The sequence below is a fragment of the Sporobolomyces salmoneus genome (genome assembly GCF_050403485.1).
Source record: "Sporobolomyces salmoneus JCM6883 DNA, S_salmoneus_JCM6883_v1_ctg24, whole genome shotgun sequence".
In the NCBI taxonomy this organism is placed as follows: domain Eukaryota; kingdom Fungi; phylum Basidiomycota; class Microbotryomycetes; order Sporidiobolales; family Sporidiobolaceae; genus Sporobolomyces; species Sporobolomyces salmoneus.
In genome coordinates this window covers 252,950-273,194 of record NW_027481139.1, presented here as the reverse complement: position 1 = coordinate 273,194, position 20,245 = coordinate 252,950, and the positions used below count along the sequence as shown (strand labels likewise).

The window sequence follows — 20,245 nt, the reverse complement described above, 5'->3', positions numbered from 1 at the left end:
TTGACGAAACGGATTTCAGGAGGTTCGAGATTGATAGGAGGACGAGCTCTCGCGGCTTTACGAGCGCTGATGTAGATGCGTTCGACCTGTAGAAAGCAATCCGATCAGTCTACCGTCTCGAATAACTCGAGAAAACGCGAATTCGCTCACGAGAGGTTTCCATTTGATCGATAGGTAATGACGTTTAACTACGTTCGCGTGATACAGTTTGCCTTGATCCAGCAAGTTCAGATCCTGAATCGTGGTCGCATTCTTGTCGTCGTCCTCCTGTTGTTCCTCGAGAACTTCGACGAAATCTCCCAAGAGAGAAGCGACTTCGAGCGGGAGAGCGAAGCGGAAGTCGGATTGTCTCTTGTTACGAGAACGACGATCGTGTTTGCTCGCTTTGTAGTCGTTGTGTTTCGTGAGTTGATGAGCGATGACTTGAGGGAACGAGCCAAAGAAAGCCGCTCCTTTCGTTTTCTTGATGCTGCCGATTCCTCCCCTCCAAGCCGCGAAAGGTCGGGTCATCGAAGTCGTCGTCTCGCACCCGGCGTCGCAGAAAACGATCGAAGTAGCGTTCGAGAAGAAGGCGGCCAAATCTCCTTCGAGCGTTTTCTCAATTGCTCGATCCAAGTCGGTTTCGTTCGGGTACTCCTCGTTCGTCGACAGAATGAGTCCAACAGCCTTCTCGAGTAGGTTGTAGTGATAATCCTCGAATTCGGCTTGCAACTCTTCTTCGTCGACCTCGTCGTCCCATTCTTCCTGAGTGATCGATTTTCGAAGATCATCTCCATCCTTTCCAATCCAGAGAGGTCGAATCGTTTCGAACTGAAGGAAGTCTCTGAAGAGGGGAGCGAATTGACCTTGTTCCTCGAGGTGATCGATGATCGGGTCGTAGAATTGACGAAGAGAGTTTTTGCGTTCAACCTCAGATTCGTAAAGTCGAGCTTTGTGATCCTTCCTGGCTTGTTTCGCTTTCCCAGCATCGACGAGGCGAAGGAGGTTTGGTTTGATCGATTCCCATTCTATTAGAGTGGAGTTCGAAAGGTCAAAGCTGAACTTGCAAGAGTGAACAGTGGACAGTCTCACCTTCATCGTCAATGTCGTCTCCGTCGAGGAAAGGATCCAAGTCTTTCATCGCTACACAGTTGAGACTGCACAAGCCCAAGTCGAGATTGGTAAGCTCACCAAAGATCGAAGCCGTTCGATCGAGCTCACTCATTATCCTCGTAAGCTTCAATCGCTCCGAGACGTCTCTTGATCCTGTTACAATTCCAAAAACGCACCGTCAGTCCTTGAAGGGAGCCGGGTGACGAGATCACACACTCTCGACGTCGACTGTTCGCTCCGGTGTCGAAAATACTTCGGATCCCGCGAGTACGCGAAGTGAGCTCGAGCGCGACTTCTTCGCCATGTACTCTCCAAGCGGCTGTTTTCGCAACTAGTGCCAGATGGGTTCCGTCCTATCGCCGGAACATCGTGGGGTTAGTAAGGAAAGCGATCCGAGACTACAACGAAGGGAAGTTCAGTCTCTCACGGTCTGAGCATTTTCGACGTGGTCTTTGCGAGCTTCGACGAAAGCTTGAACCCGAGGACCGATACGATAAACGAGGTTCTCATCTTGTTCCTCCTCTTCGAATTCGCGGTAATTCTTCTTTTTCGCTTTGACGGTTCGAGTGAGTCGAGCTGAAGTTTCATCTTGAGACGCCTCTTGATTCGAAGGTTTGGACGTCTCTTTCCAAGCGTGTGCAGTCGAGCGACGTTCGAGAGTCGAGAATTCAATAGAATTGTCGAGTTCGAAATCATTTTCGTCTTCTTCTTGTAATTCGACGAGTTTGGCATTCATCGAATCGATATCGGCCGGGAGGACGTAGTCTAGGTTGACACGGTTGATCGTCAGTTCCCAGGCGGGGAGGAGAGCTTACTTTAAAGAAACGAGGGAAAGAGAAAGCTCACTTTCAGAGCGTCTCCACCTCGCGTGACGAACGTTGGCAGGAGTGACTGGGTAGGGGAGTCAGTTCAGCAATCTTTCGTCATGCTAAAGGGAGAGGGCGAGGAGATACTCACAGCGACTTCCGACGATACATTGGTCCAAAAGAGGGTGAAGATTGTTCTCCGAGCTGTAAGATTTCGTCAATTTGATCAAGCTGTCGACAGTTCGAGAATCAGCTGACTGCTGCTGGCGATCAATCGATTGAGGAAAACTCACCTGTTCTTGCGACAAGGTTTGCAGAGCCTCCGACGGAGCCAAGGATCGATGCAACTCGGAGAATAACGTCCACACTGATTTCGCGAGTCATTACCTCGAGACTGGCATGTCACACTGCGTAAGAGAGGAGATGGCTCACCTGATCGCAATGGGAAGTGAAGACCAAATCAGCACAAGCAGGATAGGACCAATCTTTCGCCTCGAGGACGGGCAAACCGACTCTTTGAAACGATTTCTTCCACAGTTGTTCCGAATCTTTCTTCGATATCAAGAACGAACGATTGAGGTGGTTCGTACGTGCTAAGGCGAGGAGATCTTTCGGGTTGAGGTAGGAGAGGATCTATTTCATCTCTCGCGAAAGATTCAGCGAACTCGAAAGGATGAAGAGGGAGAGAGAGACTCACATCGAGGTACAACTCGGGAGGTAGAGCGTTGAAATGGTTCTCCTTGACTGGTTTCTTCGACTTGGTACCGTTCCCCTTCTTCCTCCTCTTGTTCCCGTTCTTCATCGCTTTCGATTCACTCCAATCCTCATCATCATCATCCTCTCCTTCATCGTCTCGCTTGCCCCTCTTCTTCCCTGTGTATTGTTTCCTAGCTGCAGCATGGTTCTCAGGCGTGTCAGCAGTCCCGTCCGACGAGGAGGAGAGAGAGAGAGATGAGATGAGAGATGAAAGACTCACGACGCGCGTACTCTTCTCCAGACGATTCACTGTCACTCGGTTCCTTGTATGAGACTCTCGTAGCGCGCTTCGTGCGCATGGTTGAGTGAGTCGAGGTGAGAGAAGTGAGAGGAAGAAGAGAAAGAGTCGATGAGACTTTCGCAGCAGCTTGAGAGCACACCGGAACCCGGCGAGGCAATCTCGAGAGACGCTCACACAGCGATCAAGCAGCTATAATAGGTCTAGGGGGTATACAGTATAGCACAGCATTGATACAAGAGGTGTAGGACAACGAAGAACCAAACCCGCTCATTCCTGCGACGACCCAGCTGACCCTCACCTTCCCCGATCTCCTGCTGGCCCCGGCCGTTATCATGCAGCAATCTGAGAGATCTCAAAGTCGAAGGCGAGTTAAGACGAGGTTCCTGCTCAAGAGATTCAACCCATCCTGCGACCTCGAAAGGTTCTTCCGGCTCGGTTCCCTCGAACACCCTACTTGACTCAAGCGATCGACACGAGGAGTGCAGCCTCAACCGACGGCGCGAGGCAAGTAGCATGCTCGAGCGATCCGAGACCCGCGAGAAACATTCAAGGTCGAGGTTGCGATGTTGTCAAGTTGCGCCCGGATGGCAAGTCGTGTGCATTATAGCCTTCTGGACGTCTCGTCAGGCGAATGAGAGGAATGCGAAGTGAAGGGAAGGGAGCCAAAAGACGAAACTCGCAACTCGGCAAACTTGTCTCTTCTCCCAACTCTTTCGGAATGCTCAGCTCACCTGCGACAACCGAGAAGCCTTCCGGAGGTCTCGCCTCCCTCGGTCTCAGTTCTCTCGAGGACGTCCTGTTGAAATCGGTGATCTCATCAACTATTGGACCTCAACCGACCGGTGAGCTCTCCTTTCCCTTCCTTCTTGGCCTAGCCAGGTAGCTGATAGTCGAATGTAGTTCAGAGCGGGAAAGAACCTTTGTCACTACAAGCTACGAGTGTCAATTTCAGGAGGTAAGTTCTTCCTCCCCTCTCCCCTCTCCCCACTTCGCCGATGCAGAGTCAGACAGAGACAGAGAGAGGCTGACGAAGCGACGACGTAATATAGGTTCGTTCAAAAATCGGGACCAGTGTTTGTAGCGCAAGACGCGGCAGAGGCAGTCTTTCGATGGGAAGATCCTCCGAAAACCGTCTTTTTCGCTCTTTGTTGGGCTTTCATCTGTCAGTCCTGCTCTTCTTACTCAACCGACGATCTCGCAGTCGAGCATTCCTGACGCTCCACCTCTACTCGAACAGGCTGGTACCCTCCCTTGGTTCTATTCATCCCGAATCTAGTCCTCGTAGCGGTGCTTTTGACGACTTACAACGCTCGACAAGGGCACAACCCTCCTCCGGATAGTCCGAGAGGTCCTACGACTCTATCTGCTGCTCCACCTACCGAAGGTTCCGTAGATTATCTCAAAAACCTCGTGAGTTCATTCTCTCTGGAATTCGCTCTCTCTTCCGGTCGACTCTGCTTGCTGACTCGACACTCTATAACGGTTGTAGCAAAACATTCAAATCATGATGGGACGTATTGCCTCCGCCTCTGATTTCGGTCGTTCCCTCGTCCCCTACCTGACCTGGCACGATGCTCGCGTCTCTCTCGCTCTCCTTCACATCTCCGTCGTTTCCTCCTTCGTTCTCGCTCTCCTCGCGCCCTACATTCCTTGGAGGCTCGTCTTCCTCATCCTAGGCGAGGGTCTTTTCGTCCTCTGTCATCCCGTCGTCGTTACTTTCCTCACTTCGATCCTTTCATCCCCTCGAGCCAAGATGATCCAGAAACAAAAACAACAAGAACTGAAACGATTGCTGGAGGATGATGGCTTGAACGATGAGGAAGTGGAAATGGAGTTGATTGAGATTGTGAGGATTGAAATGGAAACGAGAACGACGGATGGTCAAACTTGGGAAGGAGAAGTGGTCATTGGTGGAGAGTTACCGAAAGGGGCGGAATGGTTAGGGGATTGGATGGATTGTTCTCCGGAGGATGGAGCGGTCGCGGAAGGTGAGTGGAGATCTTTTCTCAGTTGTTGCCGCGGACTCGACCTGAGCTGAGCGGAGACATCCAATTCCAGATGGATGGACGTACCTACATCTCGATGGATCGAGGAGCGCTGAACCGGTAGTAATGGGAGAGAAGGGACCGATACAAAGTCAAACCAGGAGGAAGAAAATGATCAGAAGAGCGCTTCAATCGAATCAGATGTGATTGACGCTTGATCAAAGGCTGTGTCGGTTGTCGGTCGCTATGTTGTCATATTATACCGTGGTTTCTGCTCCAGGCTGAACGATATCTAGAGGCAATAGCTCAACTCTGCGAAGAATTTCGCCAATTTGACGATCTCGAATTTCGCGTACAACCCGCGTCTCGACTTGTTGCAAACCGCTCCGTTTTGCTCTGAGCACGTTGCGAAAGTCTACAGCTCTCCAAATTTGCCAATTTTCCAAGCGCTTCCCCACTCCGAGAGCGCTTCATCCTTTCTTCTTCTCCCTCGCTTCCTCATAGAACCTCTCAATGCCTCCCTCCCGAGCGCGCTCCAGCACAGTCACCTCGAACAGTTCCACCACAAGTCGCTCCTCAACGCCTCGAATCGGAATCGCGAAGAACCCATCTCAATTACTAGGCACTCCCGAATCGACTTCATCATCCACGCTCGAACTGTACCCAGACTACAACAATAATTGGGATAAAGGGAGTAATCAACAGGTTGCGAGGAGTTATAGGAGTGAACATTCGATGAGAACGATTAGACCGGGGAAAGATGATCTCGAAGACGATGACGAGGAGGAGGGGGACAAGGAAGAGACGGAAGACAGAGGACAGAAGAGAAGGAATACTCAATTCGTGATTGATCTCGACACATCAGGAGGAGGAGGAGGAGACTCTGAATCGAGTAGTTCGACGACTCTCGTCGGGAATCGACCTCGTTCCTCGACGTTCGGAGGTGTAGAACTACCACCAGCCCCTTCGTTAGTTCTCGAACGAGACGATTCTGAACCAGCGCACGAATTATCGAATGATTCACGACTCGAAACGGGCGATTCAGTTCTTCCTCGACCTTCACTCGCTTCCCGCGGTCGATCAACTTCCGTCTCCTCTTTGACTTCGTTACGGTCCCTCGATCCTTCACTACATTTAGGAGGAGCTCCCTTGAAAGAGAGAAGACCAGTCCTGTATGCGGGGTTACAGGCCGGAGCTCTGTTGCTCATTAGTCTGTTGGCGTTGTATCTACTCCTCAAGGGGTTGTTACCGCCGATAGACGATGAACATAGGGACAAAGTGAAATTGCCGAAGAGTTTCGATGACTTGAAAGCGCTCAATGAAGTACTGCAGGTGAGTTCAGGAACGACTAAACAGTTGTCATTTTTTCCCGTAAAAGCTGAGTCGTTGTTTGAACGCACAGGTGTATAAAGATCGAAACTATTGGAGAGTACTCGGATGTTACTGCACGGTCTACCTCTTGTGAGTTCCCGCTGGATCGTGCTCTGCTGACGAGAACGAGCTCACGAAGAATTCACCTTCTTCTCTCAGCCTTCAAGCTTTCTCCGTTCCCGGTTCAATGTATCTCTCGATCCTCGGAGGAGCTCTGTACGGTGTGCTCGTCGCTCTTCCTCTAGTATGCACCGTGAGTCTCCCCTCGCACTCTCCTCTCTCCCTGCGCAGTCCCTTCTAATTCTCATTCTGTTCCTCAGTGCGTCGCAACCGGTGCTCTCCTCTGCTACTTCATTTCCGCCGCCCTCGGTCCCGCCGTTCTCCTCCACTCCGAAGTCTGGAGAAAACGAGTCGACGCTTGGTCCGAACGAGTTCGAAGCCATCAAGAGAACCTAATCTCGTACTTGATCGTGATTCGAATCGCCCCATTGCCTCCTCATTGGATGGTTAATGTCGTTGCTCCTCATTTGGGAATCTCGATGTGGCATTTCTGGATTTCGACTTTCTTAGGTGCGCGAAAACTTGGCCTCATCGTCTTTGTCCTTCGAGTCGTGACTGATGAGGGAGGCGTTCGTCCGTACAGGGATCGCCGGAGTAACTTATATTCATACTCAAATCGGTACGACTCTCGATCAAATGACAAGTACAAGCGATTTCCATTTAATCAGCTGGCAAAACGGACTCGGACTCGGAGGTAGTACGTCTTCTGCCCCGCTCCTCTTACCACTCTTCTTGCTAACGACGTTCTTGCCTCGTGTGTAGTCGTTCTCGCCGTGTTGATCCCAGTCCTCCTCCGAAAATATTACAGTAAAGATCTCTCGGAAGCCGCTTCCGATCCCGCCGGCCCCGACGCCCCAAGACATTCCTACGACCCTATATTGTCGGCGAGGAACTCACTCGCGTTGGATGATGACGCGAGGAGATCGTTCAGTAGTACGGATGGAAGTGCGAGATTACCTGGTCAGAGATTTCACGATGATTCGACAGTGGAGGGAGACGAGGGAGATGGGATCGGGACGGGGAGACCGAAATTGAAAGAAGGAGCGGGGAACGCGAAGAAAGTTTCGAGGTTGTTGGGAGTTCAGGTTGCGTAAAACGGAAAAGGACTCGTTTTTCTTTTTTGTACTTACTAGACAGCGTTATTCTCTTCTCGAATGATCACGCCTCAAGTGGTCGGAATCTCCTTTAGTGTATCCTTTGCTTTGACTTCCTTTCGTGTACACAACTTGTTTTGTTTCTTCTAGACTCGGTTTTCCTTTTCTCTTTCTCTCTGCTTGTTCACCCCGTTATCATGTCATTCGACTCCCTCTCATATCCTTGCAACTCTTCCCACGCAACATTTACTCTTCTCGCTCGAGTCGGGGACAGAGAGCGCGGACTTTGAGAGAGATTTGATGATGAGCAAATAAATAAGTTACGACTAAATGAGTTGATGCTACAGCCAGTAGATAAAGTAATGTAGATGAGATGGATGTATATGAACAAACAAGTTGATGATGATGAGCGAGAGCAAGAGAGAGAGCAACAGATCTAAGAAAGGATGCAAAAAAACTAAAGTGGAATGAAAAACGAAAACAGAACTTGAAAGAGGGGGGGTTTGAGGCGACTACATGGCCATTCCGATCACTCCGACATTGTAGGTACACTCTATCCGTTCACCGAGACAAACGATCGCTTCCTCCGTTTCGGTCCCGGTCGAATCGAACGAATCGCAAGTGAGGTTCGAACTGTACGATTCGCTATGCGGTAACTCTGGTCTCCTCTTACTACGTTCACCGTCCGACCTCGAACAGGATGAAACGGGAGATTCGTCCGTGAAGGCGAAGGAAGAAGTCGAAGAGATCGAATCGTCTTGAGTCCGTCGGTGGTGTCTCGAGGATCTTTTCGGAGAGGGAGAAGTAGCGGATGATGAAGAGATTGAGGAGAACGTCGAAGTCGAGTTGGAAGCGGCGATAGAGGCGAGAGTATCTTCGATTTCTCGTTCGAGATCAACTTGAGCTTGTTTCGTCGCGGCAGAATTAGAGTAATCGTCTCCCGATTCCTCCTCCTCCTCCTCGGAAGAAGACATCATTCCCTGAACGGTACGTTGAGAGAATGCCGAGTTGGACGGTACTGAAATCGTGAGCGGAGCGTCTCCGTATCTCGTCGCCGAGTCGTCAGATTCGTAAACCCTCGATTTTCGATTCATCCTCCTGACCGAAAGGGGCGAAACGTTCTCCTTTCCTTGACTCAAGCTTGAGAGGGATCGACTCGGTGAAGGCGTAGGACTGATTTCGTTCGAATCCATTCCACGAGCGATCAACGAAACTCGTTTTTGCGATGCCGTGTGTAGTTGGAGCGCATTCTCCGTGAGGGGACTGTTCGAGTCGATTTCGCCGTTGAGAGGAGGGGTGTGTGGTCGTTGAAGTCGCATCAACATGTGATTCAAGGATTCTTCGCAATCGGACGAATCCTCCTCGTGTGCTTGTTCGACGCGAAGAGAAGAGAGTGCGGGATGGAAATCGGTACGAGCGATCGAAGGGGGGTTGTAAGGGATCGAGGAGAAGGAAGGGATCGTCGGAGAATCGAGCGAAGGTGAGAGAGGAGGAGTGTTGAGCGTAGGAGATCCTCCTCCGAGCTCGAGCGGTGCAGGCTTGTAGAGAGGCGCCGAGGGAGGAGTGACGACTCGTTGACGATCAATTCGTTTCGAAGGCGCTCTCGACGAAACGCGAATGACTTTTTTCTCTTGAACGACCGTAACTTTCGTGGGACCCGAGACCATGACGGAGGGAGCAGTCGGCTCGGAGCTTCGTCGTCCAGGGATATATCTCGTTGAACTAACTGACGGGTTTCGATCTCGTTGTTCGGGTGAAGGAGGGAAAACGCAGACTTCGGGAATTTCGCAAGGTCGGAAAGTCGAGGTCGTGCTCAAAGCGGGAGAGGGTCCAGGAGACTGAGTGAAGGGTTGTCCGAGGCTTGGAGAAGAAGTAGAGAAGGGGCTCGAGATGCTCTGAGGAGAGAAGGATCCGGCGAGAGGAGGAGAATGAAGAAGTTGAGTCGGAGTCGCAGGGGTAACTTCGGCCGTGGGACGAGTAGGAGTCGTCGGTGAGACAGGAGCCGAAGTACCAAAGACTGGAGCGGAGGCGGGTCCATTCGAAACCGTGTTTGCGACGAGAATGTTGACGGGACTCGGTCGAGATGAAGTTCGACGAGGAACTGGACGAGGTCTCGAGAGATCGAAGGAGTTCGCCATAGTCGGTGTGACTGAACCACTCCTTAGCGATTCCATCGTTGTTGTCGAGCTCGAAGGGGAAGGACTCGGAGGAAGAACGGGTTCGGAATCGAAATTGAAATCGAGAGGTTTGTACAAGCTCAAAACGTGACTTCGCCGTCTCGCTTTCTTGTCGGAATTGTTTGTTGTTGTCAACCCATCAACCGATTTGTCCTCTCCGTTGATCTTCTTTTCGACCTCCGCGAAAACGGCGTCCATCGATAATCCTTCAAATCGAATCGACGGAATTCTCGTTTTCGACGAGAGTCCCAACCCCGCGTGAAGACTATCCTCCGAACGGTCTCTTCGGATGTATCTCCCTCGTTGTCTCGGTGGTGAAACTTCGTCGTCGGCATCTCCCGCATCTCCAGGCGAGCCCGGAACATTCGACGACGCGCTAGGTTGACCTCCTCCTCCTTCTTGGCGTTCCGATTCTTTACGTTGTCTCGCAGCGGCTTGCTCGTAGACGGGGTCGAACGGTGGAGAGGTAGGGGAAGGTTTACTCGAAGTTGAGAATCGTTTCGGTCGAGGAGGAGTTTCCGGATCTGCGAGCATCGCTGCTACCATTCTCGGGATTGGAGTCGAATTGCGTCGTCCATCGAGAGAGTAACGAACACTACGAGCCTCCTCCTCCTCTCGGACTGGATCGAGTTGTTCTTGTTTGACGCGCCACATTCGATGAGGAGTCGCTTCACCGCACGAGTCGCGTCCACTTTCCGGCGACGAGGTGAGGGAGAGAGAGGTCGCTTCAGAATCCCATCCGTCGTTCGACGACGCGAAGAGTGCAGTCGAAGCGAAAGAAGAGGTCGTTCGGAACGTCGAAAGGGAAGAATTTGAATTCGCGTGATGACTCGAGTTTGATTGCGAGTTGATCATCGCGGCGGACGGATGTTGACGGGCCATGTTGTTTAACGACGAGGATCCGGCTGCGGGAGGTGGATTCGGGAAACCGAGAGGGAGAGACGCGGTCGTTTGCAGAGTCGACGAGATTGGACTCGAGATTGTCGTTGGGGAAAGAGGGGGAGGATGGTGCTGAGGGACTTGTTGCGTCGAATGCTTCTTGTCTGATTTCGTCCATGGGAATGACAAGAGTTTCTTGCCCAATCCTCCTTTCGTCGTCTGACTCGCTTGAACCGTGTTTTCTTTTCCTCCTCCGCCTCCTGAAGGTCCCTTCATGTATAAATCAAACTCTGCTCCATTGTACGCTGCGTTTCCTGACGGTACGAACGTGATCGAGGTCGGGGTAGGAGGGAAGAATGCATCAGACGGCGAAGGAGGTTGCTGCCTCAAATTCGGAGTCGATTTCTTGTTTCGCATCGAAGTGAGCGGGTAAGGGAAGAGCGGGTGCTCGGTAGATGTAGAGGCTATAGAAACGCGTCTTATCAGTACTCTGGTCTCAAATTCGAGGAGGAATCGCGTCGAAAGGAAGTGCTCACCCAGTGTGAAGGTTCTGTCTCTTTGGGGTTATTTAACGAGTGGAAGGGGTGCGAGTCTCTGTGTAGATCCAGTCTACTGTACTCTAGAACGTCGAGTTAGCCTCATTGGGCGAGAGGGGAAGGGCAGGGGAGAGAGCTCACCTTTTTTCTCAGTTGAGATCTCGGTGGAGAGGACTGTTGTGGTAAAACTGCTTGAGTGGTAGGTAAAGTCTCTGATGTGGGTGTTGCTATCGAAGCGGATCGGAAGGTATCGCAGGAACAGGTCGTGAGGGCGAGGTAGAGGAGGTGAAGCGGAGGAGTGTTTCTCAAAACGCGTAAGTCGCGCAACAAGCTTTGGATAAATTTCCAAAGTTTCTTCGCCCAAGCAGACGTTTTCTGCGGTTCCTGACTTCGCAATTTGCCTTTCAACTGGTCGAAGACCGTTCTCTCTTTCGCAGACTTGTCTTTCTTCAGAATCTGTCAGGCTTTCCAACTCCTTGCAAACTTGTACTCGACTGCTCAGTAGCGCAGTATCTCTCTTCTTCCCTTTACAATTCAGCTCATCATCAACCGCGTGCCTTGGACCGAAGTCAAAAGCGAGTCGTCGATTTGGATCGATGTTTTGACAACTTGAACTTCACCCTCGCGTCGCAAAGTCAGCTTGGCCAGAGATAACGCTCGCTCGAGGTACCGTGGTCAATCTGCGTGACTCGTGAGTGCGAGAGGAGATCGAGAGTGGCGCGAGAGGCAAAGTCAGACGGGCCAAAGCTCACGCGGACCTCTTTCGCACGCGATTCCCTAGTTCCGTCGACGAGCTGGGTCGCTGCACAGGGGAGGAGGGGCAGACATAGCCCCTCGGGATGATACAGACGACTCCTCGCCATCAGCTCCCACCATCCGCAACGGCGGGGTGAAAGGCGAAAGCGATTCCCAAAGAAGCCAGTTTTGGGAGGTGGCTCTGCGGGCGAGCTTTGTTTCTCGCGCTGTTCAGCTCAGCAGCATTTAGACTGCTACTAGGAGACGCAGAGATGGCCTCTACCAAGGATCCTTGTGAGATGAAGTGTCCTCCGTCCTCCTTCGCCAGCCTCGCGAAATCGTTCGAAATTGATCCCCCGACATCGCTGAGCTTCCTAGGGGTGTCTCTCTCTTTCCTCACTCATCCGAGCCTGCCTGAAATCGAGGAATCAGACTCACTTGAAGGGAGAAGAAGAGATTCTGCGAATTTTCGAGAGGGCTTCGTTCGAAACTCGACTTGATGCCTCGTTTCGACACCGACGAGGCTAGAATTTGGCTGGATCGTCGTAGTCGTCATCGCCAGAGCCTACTGGCTACGTCTGAGATAGAAAGATTCGAGTAAAGGTTGGAAAGCTTGAGCTGAGACCAGAGTTTGGCGAAAGGACATGCTTCAACCGCTGCTGAATCGTTCCCACGGCTTGTGGCAGGCAATTTGCATACGAGCCTACGACTGAGAGGTGTTTCAGTGCTTGGTGATCTGTAGCAGTGAGCGGAAGAGGTCAAAGAAAGCTTCGACGAATCTTCCTTTTCGACTCTTCACTCAACTCGCTTGCGACTCTCTCAATAACTCCACAATCAGGAATCTTCGAATCACGCAGCCGTCCCAACCAGCAATACGCGTACAATAGCCGGAGAAACGCGTGAACAAATCTACATCATCAACCAGAATTGAGCACTGACAACGAAAGAAACGATTGAACAGAGGAATCTATTTGACGGAGTTCAGGAAATACCCGCATACGAGGAGGGTCGTCGCTACTATCATCTAGACCGGTTCTCGTCTTTTGTCTATGGTGACTCAGTGAGCAGTAGGAGCGATGGGGATTGGGTGGAGAAGCAGAGAATGCTTGAACTTCTCTTCGTTATATTCTTTGCTCTTTTTGTCTATATATTTCCTTACCTCGTCAATAGAACTCCAAACAAATACAGTACCTCCTTCGAAGTCAGAGCGAGAACGAGAGCAGAGGGAAAATATTGACTTCGGTACGAGGTCTGATCAAAGAAAGTTTGCGAAAAGAGAGGGCGTTCGTAAGATTCTCAAGCTAAGACACCAATATATATGCGTTACGCCTCGATCAATAAGCTAATGCTGGAACGAGAATCCTCTGCCACCGCGGTCAGATCCACTCTCTTCCGGTCTCTGACGTTTTTTGCTGCCTAAACAGGGAGACATGAACGTCAGCATCTGGCGTCTACAGATGTTTAGAAAGAAGCTCACGTTCTCCTGGTTCCGCACCCAAAGAACTCCTGAAATGATTGACTTTTCGGTTCGCAACTCGATCGTGCTCCCGCTTCCGGACTCCTTCCACCCGCTCGTCCAAGCCCCGGAATACTTTACTCGAGAAGAGCTTGTCAAGCCATTCGATAGTGTCGTCTACGGCCCACTCGTACGATACCGTTCCCAGCCATGCCTCAAAGAGATCGGCCGCCGGAGTCTGACTGTTGTATATGAATGTCGGAACCCTTTGTGCGTGCTGGAGTAGTTCGTCGTCGAAGAAACCGTAATGCCATGACAACCAGGAAAGACTCGTGTTATCGAGAAGATTGTGCGATACCTCCTGTGAAAAGCGAGAGCATTAGCTCGAATTCTACGTCGAGCTTTCACGCCGACTTACCGTGACCCCAGCGGCTGTCAGTTCTGGATGCCTTTGGAACAATAACCGGTACAACCCGAACCGAAGGAACGCATCACCCATCAACTCCATGCGTTTGTGAGACGCCAATTCCTGCTTGAGAGGCCGAATCGGATCCTGTATGTCGACGGAGACGACGTTGACCAGGGTCTTGTGACTCAGAGCTCGTATTCTACCGGTCGGACTGAGGCACGGGAAATCGGGTAGCGATTCGGGTTCGATAACGAGAAAGGGTGGAGTCCATGAGCTGGGCGCGCGTGATTTGTTGCGGTGAGAAGAGTACGTCTTGAGCCGGGGCGGTTCTGACATGTCCGCATAAGGTCGTGGAATTCCTTTGGGCACGGGCTGATGGAAGAGCTGAGCAACCCGGCGCAAACTTCTCCCGATCGAGTCGGACGAGTTTACATTCCCCTCTTTGTCACTTTAAATCTTGCGACTCACGAGGCCGATAGTCGACCTACGACCCTCTGGCAGAATCACCATGACATTCTCCGGCTTCCTACGACCCTCTTTCGACGTCCAATCGAATTCGTGACGACCCGCGTTTTCATCAGACAACTTCAGTCCCTCTCGTAGTTAGGATGCAGGAAGACTTCTCAGAGATGGCAGATACATTGAGGGATCAGATGAGGTGCCTAGGTGTTCACAGGAGCGTAGAGATAGCGGTATCTGAGTCTTCTGTACGCTCCTCTCCGTTCGCCTCTGTTATCGCTTGGAAGCGTCTGACATTCGAATCCCATCGTGTTTGCCAATTCTACAGATTCTCTTGTATCTCCCTCTCGTACTTTCGTCCCCTCATGACATCATTCATCTCGATTCAACTCCACCTTTCGACTTACTTCAACAACTAGGTTCCTTCGACATCGAGTCGACTAGCGGTTGGACGTATGATCGATGGTTCAACGTCCTCTCGGTATCTCCCTACTTCATCAATGCTCTTGGATCCGTGATCAATGAGCTCAGTCAAACTCCTCGACGATCTACTCACTCGCGATCGAGGCTCGATACCCGTGAGCGCTGAAGTGCCTTAAGCACCGTCGCGATCTTGAGCTCGTCATCCACCTTTCGAACCGGCGGAGGAGGAGTTCGCGCAGAAAGCTTGAAACATTCGCAGGCTCCGTATTCTCGTCTGGCTTTAGCGTCATGCGTACTCTGTCTGCATGTTCGACCGCTCGACAACACGCGTGAAGGAGGACACTAGGTGCGAACACGGACATCGATCTCTCTTACGTTCGGTCTTCTTCTTCGAATCAATCCACCGTTAATACTCCCTCTACTTTCCGTCGCTCTCTGTTCGCCGCAGTCGACACTTACATTCCGCTCGCTCTTCGAATCATCAGAATGGAGGAGCGTCCTAGTTGTCTCCGTTGAGTGCGGGTGTAACGCGGGGGTCAAATTCGACTGCTCTTCGTTGTCGCTTTTCTTTCTATTTCGCTTTGCCGGGACGGGTACGGTCTTTCCTCCGCCTTTCTCTTGGTCGTCTTCTGGAGCACGTTCAGATGCAGATGGGTATCTCCCCTTGTTTGTAATGAAATCACTCTCTTTCTTTCGTTTTCGTCGTCTCTCGCTGTTCCGACAGGAACGACCTCTCTCTTGCTGTTCTCTCTAGTTCCGTTCTCCAGCCGAGCAGTTTATCACCTGTATCTGTCAGTTCATACAGTCACTCGCAGCTTTCACGCTCGATGTTCCGAATCGTCCAGATACGCCGAATGTATGCGCTTCGACTCTCGTCTCCTCTTCTCGCAATAACTCGCCGCCTCTGGGACGGATATCCCGAAGTCACTGTTTCGTGTTTTCCCTGTGTGCGGTCTCCATCCTCGAATCAGACGGAGCAGCGTCTCCGCTTGCTCGAATATTCGGAATTTTGAGGTTTTCCCGACCGTTCTACTCGCTTAACCGGTCCAAGCCTCCAGACGAAACGTGTATCGACGTACTGGTTGAGTGCAGAACAGCCCAAACGATCTGAGTATTGACAGCGCTGTGCCCGAATTGCCCAGAGCTGGCCTAGAAGCTCGAATGAAGCTCGAGGGACGGACGCTCGTAGCGTCTACACCGAGAGAGTGGGGTGCTGATAGACTGTAGATCGTGATATAATTGAGCCTGAGCAGCGGAGACAAGAACCCGAAATGCTGTAGAAGGAGTTGAAGGAAGGAAGTCGTCGATACGTCTCTGTGACGCGGGAAGCGGCTTGGAGAGATGCGAATCCACCGTCGAGTGCACAGCATCGAGATTGAAGGCGTTGTTGCTGTCTTGAGCGACGAGATCCTCGGAGCAAGCTTGTCAGCACCGCCTTCGCCCCTCGGAGTTGTTCCCGGCATGGAGATGCGCGGCTCGGCGTAACCGAGCGCCGAGAGGGGTGAGTACCGGTGAGTAAGCAACGGAAAGAGGTGAGTAAGCAAAGGAGAGAGGAGAGAGGTCTCATCGCCCCCTTGTTTGGTCTCGGCCAATTCGAATCGATCAACACGCTCTCTCTCTCTTTCCCTCTCTCTGTCTCTCTCCTCTTCTCTCTCTCTCAACTGTCGTCTTCAACTCTGTACTCTTCGCACACTTACAAGTCTTTGACCGACACCCAATCGCTTTCACCAACGCTCCTTTCCCTTCTCCCTCCTTCCACAACTCGACTGCCTATGGCCATCACTCTCTCCTCACTTGAATCGAACGGCAAGGACGTTTTTGGACTATCTACTCGGGCTGGCCGTGAGATACTCGATCCCCTAGGCACTCTCGTCCCGAAAGATTATGCTGATCATCGTTCGTCCATATTCTACGTTCTTGTAGCCGTCAAACGCAAGCCTTCATCTTACGAATTGCATCCTGTTTCGTCTTCGTGAGTTCTCCCTTCGAACCCGAGTACCCTCCCGCCTCCCTCTCTGCTTCTGGAGCTGATCGGGTTTCGTGTACAGGGAATTGAAATTGAAACGACCTCGTCGTGCTGAACATTTACCTTCGGAGTCCTCGTCAACAGGTGAGTTGCTCACCTTCTACCTTGTCGCGATACTGACTCCCTTCCGGAACCTCCTCCTATCGCTTCCCATCTATTCTTCTCTTCCTCCTTCTCCCCTCTTCCCTCCCTCAGCTCCAGGCGCAGTCTACCATGGTATTACAGGTCCCACTGGGATCTCAGTATCATGGGTTGACCAGCCCCTCCTCGCCTCCATTTCGCCCGCTTCCGGAATTCAAGAAATCATCACTCAACTCGCCAGCGGCTTGTTCAGGATTCCTCCTCTACCGATTCCAGCGGAATTGAGGTCTACCAGCGAGCTCGAACGTAAGTCGACATCATTCATCAGTCTCAGGACGCTACTGACAGACTGTTTGTTCTCTTTCGCAGCGATTCCTCCTGTTTACGTCCTCGATGGACTCGTCAAGGCCCTTCATCATTCTCGCTATCAAGATCAAGCCCTACCGATGCTGGCCAACCTGATCGAGCAGCACCGTACTGGGTTTCGACGTACGTCTGGCGATGAACCCGAGCCACTCCGATACCAAGTTCTTCGCGAAGCTCTGAAGAAGGAATCGATCGACAGACTCGGAAGAGACGTTGTATCGCATCGTCTTCAAATGTAAGCCCTTTCTATCCATCATATGTACGCGAGCGACTGTACGCTAACGTTAGCTCGATGCCGATTCAGCTCATCAAACGGAATCGGCTCTCCTCGCTTCGTTGTTTTCGCATTCTACCCTCCTACCCCGAAGAGTGGCGGAGCAGCTCGCCCCTACTTCTACAGCAAGGGTAATTGGACGGTTAACAAATTCGACAAGTTCCACTTGACTGAATCTGTGAGTCTTTTATTTTCCCCTCGCGAGACAAATCGCAGAGTAATGACTCTCGTTCGTCTCACCTGTCTTAGACCTTTGGGGAAGACCTCTACCCGATCGTTACCGACATCCCCAAGCGTTCACCTACGAGAAAGTCACCCATTCTCGAAGACCCTACTCTCTTCCTCGACGGCAAGGACGTTGGTCTCGGACGTGCCGTCTACGATTTGGTCACTGAGTTCTCTCTAGGTCATCAAGCCGAACTCGTCAAATCTGGTTGCGGAACTTTCGTGGTCGGTCGAGTCGTTCAGAAAGTGAGAACAGACGCTCTCGCCTCCGATCCTTCGGTTACGTTCATTCACGGTACCTCGCCCATCACTGTACCTGGAGTCACTCGAACCTACGAAGACGGAAGTACGATTTCCCACGAGACCGGTTCGACCAATTTGGAATTCGTAAGTTCTCCAGTTCTTGTCAGAGTTCAATCGAGCTGATCAATCTCTCAATGCAGGGTTTCTACGTTGTTGATGATCGACTTGTCTCGTTCGATATCTTTGGGGACCATACCTGTGTCAGCGCCGCTCGACGAGGTTGTGCGACTGCGAAGAACTTCAGGGACGCAGTTGTACAAGTTAGCTCGCTTCTTCGTCTCGCCTTTTCCTCTCGTGCGATTGCTGACACGTCCGTTCTCACTCAACACAGGATAGTCAAATGGAGTTTATTAACGATCTCGCTTCTGGTCCTCCCGTTCACCGTTGTGAGTGTTCCTCAGTTTCCCCCGTTTTTGTTTGTAGCCGGTTCTCTTCGCTAACGATCGGTTTCTCGCTTCACAGACGACAAGTCGACCCTTACTAGGCTCAATCTCCCCGGCATGAACACGCGAGACCCGGAAGAATTCGCAGCCGAAATCCGCAAAGACGACCCCTTCGCAAGCGATTCGGATATTGCGCTCTTGCTCGATAACTATGGGGTTCGTCGTACTATTTCTATCACTGCAAAGTTCAGGGCCTTATTGACGTCTCAAATACGATCATACAGTATGGTTGCGTTATTCATTCTTTGATGAAGAAGAATACCTCGTCGTTATCTGAAGCGAAATCGGCATTCGGTCGTCTCGGAGTGCGTCCCTCTCGTCCACGAGGGCGTCGTTTAATTACGGATCATTCGATGGCTGACCCGACTTGTCTCAATTCATTCTCTTCCCCGATTAGTATCAAGCTCGAATCGACGCCGCTCGCAAGGCCGATCCCACAATGACTGAAGCTCAAGTCAGATCTGGTTTCGGTACTCATGCCGTGAGTGTCACTCCCCCTCGCTCGTCGTCGAGATCGCTACTGATTCGAAACGTTTCTATTTCGTTTCTAGATGCAATCTCGAGTCGATCTTATTCTCGCCGCCGATTCTTCGATGACTGAACCTCAAGCACGATCTGTTGTTGGTTCGCAAATGGTGAGTCTACATCTCCGCAAATTTGTAATCGAGATCGCTGCTGACTCGAAACGTTTCTATTTCGTGTCTAGCTGCAATCTCGAGTCGATCATATTCTCGCCGCCGATTCTTCGATGACCGAAACTCAGGTACGATCCGCGATTGGTTCGCGAATGGTGAGTCTCAGTCCCCCTCGCTCGTAATCGGTTTCCATTCTCCCGCCTCTTCCTTTCGTCCGTCTTTTAATTTCGGGAGATTCTTTGCTGATAAGCTCGCTGACTGTGACGTAGGTGCGATGCAGGGATTTGAAAGCAATCTCTGGAAAGTATTACGATGAACCCGACGCTCTCTTCGATCCTCGTTCCCTTCAAGCGATCCGTCAAAACGGTTACCACACGGCCGCTTCGAGAGTCGCAGTAGGGCGTGCGCATTCATCCATCAGCCGTCTCATCGGTCACGCTCTCCTCGAAGTTCTCACGGCGAAGTTCAAAGCTGCCGGGCTCGTCTTCCCGCGAACGCAATCCGGTATTCTGTTCTCGTCGATCTGGAGAGCCATGGATGTGAGTTGAATCGGTCCACTCTCGTCGTTAGTTGAACTGCCCCGGCTTACGAATCCGATTAACAGTTACAACCGGGTTGCAGATGCAAAAACCTCCAATCTTTCCTCCTCAAGCACTGGGACGTCAAAATCGTTTTCAACGTAGATGCTCTCACGTCATCCGATCCCGAAACGTCGAGGATCCTCACGGCGCGAGTCAAACAATGCGATTGGTTGATGTCAGAGGCTTGGACTCGTCAAGGATTGAATGGAAAAGGGTCGCATGAGCTCGTATTTATCCTCGCCGTCATCGACTCCGACATGGTGGAAATTCAACCAATTCCCCGTACATCAAGTTGCCCTTCTCCCGCTCCTCGAGCGACAATCTCTGGAGGAGCTCCTTTCCAAGGTCGACGCTCGACTCCTTCGACTCGCACCCTTCCCCTCTCGAATCATCGAAACCTCGATCACTCGACCTCTTCCTCTTCTACCTCCCCCGCTCCCGCTCCTCGAGCGACAATCTCTGGAGGAGCTCCTTTCCAAGGTCGACGCTCGACTTCCACTTGTGTCCAGCGGAGTACATTGGATTAGAGGAGATTGATCGGAACGACTTTCTCGGGATCAAACCAACCCCTTTGCGACTCCCCTTCTTCCCCCTCCTTCAACAGATCTAACTTCGTCACCCACCCGTTGCTAAGAGCGAGGTTTGCTCGCCATCGTTTGCCCTCCGTTTTGTCAACGCTATCCCTGTCCATTCTTTCCGTTCTGTCCTCCGCTCGCTTACTCACCATCTCTGACTTTCAATAGTCCCTTAGACCGTCTGTTGACGTCGCTGTATTCTCAGGGTTGTTGTTGTATTAGTTTCTCCTGTGTGTTGAATGCGAATTCTCTTCCTC

The 20,245-nt window shown here is 51.5% G+C and overlaps 6 protein-coding genes across 6 annotated transcripts; 3 read left to right on the top strand and 3 right to left on the bottom strand.

The window, feature by feature from the left end:
• JCM6883_005440 (F-box protein) lies at positions 1 to 2,953 on the bottom strand (the record flags this gene model as incomplete). The annotated part of the gene is made up of 12 exons (XM_076632288.1): positions 1 to 86; positions 151 to 1,007; positions 1,072 to 1,136; positions 1,201 to 1,245; positions 1,309 to 1,445; positions 1,520 to 1,857; positions 1,939 to 1,983; positions 2,050 to 2,129; positions 2,192 to 2,265; positions 2,331 to 2,531; positions 2,596 to 2,789; positions 2,875 to 2,953. Coding segments are annotated over 12 exons (2,201 nt in total), but the record flags the coding sequence as incomplete, so codon positions are not given.
• A 660-nt stretch (positions 2,954 to 3,613) lies between these two features.
• PEX29 (Pex29p) lies at positions 3,614 to 5,087 on the top strand (the record flags this gene model as incomplete). Its single annotated transcript, XM_076632287.1, has 6 exons — positions 3,614 to 3,737; positions 3,796 to 3,850; positions 3,945 to 4,057; positions 4,133 to 4,305; positions 4,385 to 4,883; positions 4,954 to 5,087. 6 exons carry the CDS (start codon positions 3,614 to 3,616, stop codon positions 5,085 to 5,087), a joined length of 1,098 nt encoding a protein of 365 aa, XP_076487822.1.
• A 306-nt stretch (positions 5,088 to 5,393) lies between these two features.
• JCM6883_005438 (TVP38/TMEM64 family protein) lies at positions 5,394 to 7,405 on the top strand (the record flags this gene model as incomplete). The annotated part of the gene is made up of 6 exons (XM_076632286.1): positions 5,394 to 6,212; positions 6,283 to 6,341; positions 6,411 to 6,504; positions 6,572 to 6,821; positions 6,895 to 7,008; positions 7,074 to 7,405. The coding sequence occupies 6 exons, from the start codon at positions 5,394 to 5,396 to the stop codon at positions 7,403 to 7,405; spliced, it is 1,668 nt and encodes a 555-aa protein (XP_076487821.1).
• Positions 7,406 to 7,917: 512 nt separating this feature from the next.
• Positions 7,918 to 10,878, bottom strand: JCM6883_005437 (uncharacterized protein; the record flags this gene model as incomplete). Its single annotated transcript, XM_076632285.1, has 1 exon — positions 7,918 to 10,878. One exon carries the CDS (start codon positions 10,876 to 10,878, stop codon positions 7,918 to 7,920), a length of 2,961 nt encoding a protein of 986 aa, XP_076487820.1.
• Positions 10,879 to 13,074: 2,196 nt separating this feature from the next.
• JCM6883_005436 (uncharacterized protein) lies at positions 13,075 to 13,933 on the bottom strand (the record flags this gene model as incomplete). The annotated part of the gene is made up of 3 exons (XM_076632284.1): positions 13,075 to 13,148; positions 13,210 to 13,549; positions 13,607 to 13,933. 3 exons carry the CDS (start codon positions 13,931 to 13,933, stop codon positions 13,075 to 13,077), a joined length of 741 nt encoding a protein of 246 aa, XP_076487819.1.
• A 2,318-nt stretch (positions 13,934 to 16,251) lies between these two features.
• JCM6883_005435 (uncharacterized protein) lies at positions 16,252 to 19,940 on the top strand (the record flags this gene model as incomplete). The annotated part of the gene is made up of 15 exons (XM_076632283.1): positions 16,252 to 16,451; positions 16,528 to 16,589; positions 16,731 to 16,892; positions 16,956 to 17,187; positions 17,257 to 17,404; positions 17,476 to 17,838; positions 17,895 to 18,014; positions 18,086 to 18,140; positions 18,217 to 18,353; positions 18,422 to 18,502; positions 18,595 to 18,678; positions 18,749 to 18,832; positions 18,904 to 18,987; positions 19,102 to 19,371; positions 19,437 to 19,940. The coding sequence occupies 15 exons, from the start codon at positions 16,252 to 16,254 to the stop codon at positions 19,938 to 19,940; spliced, it is 2,586 nt and encodes an 861-aa protein (XP_076487818.1).
• Positions 19,941 to 20,245: the final 305 nt, after the last annotated feature.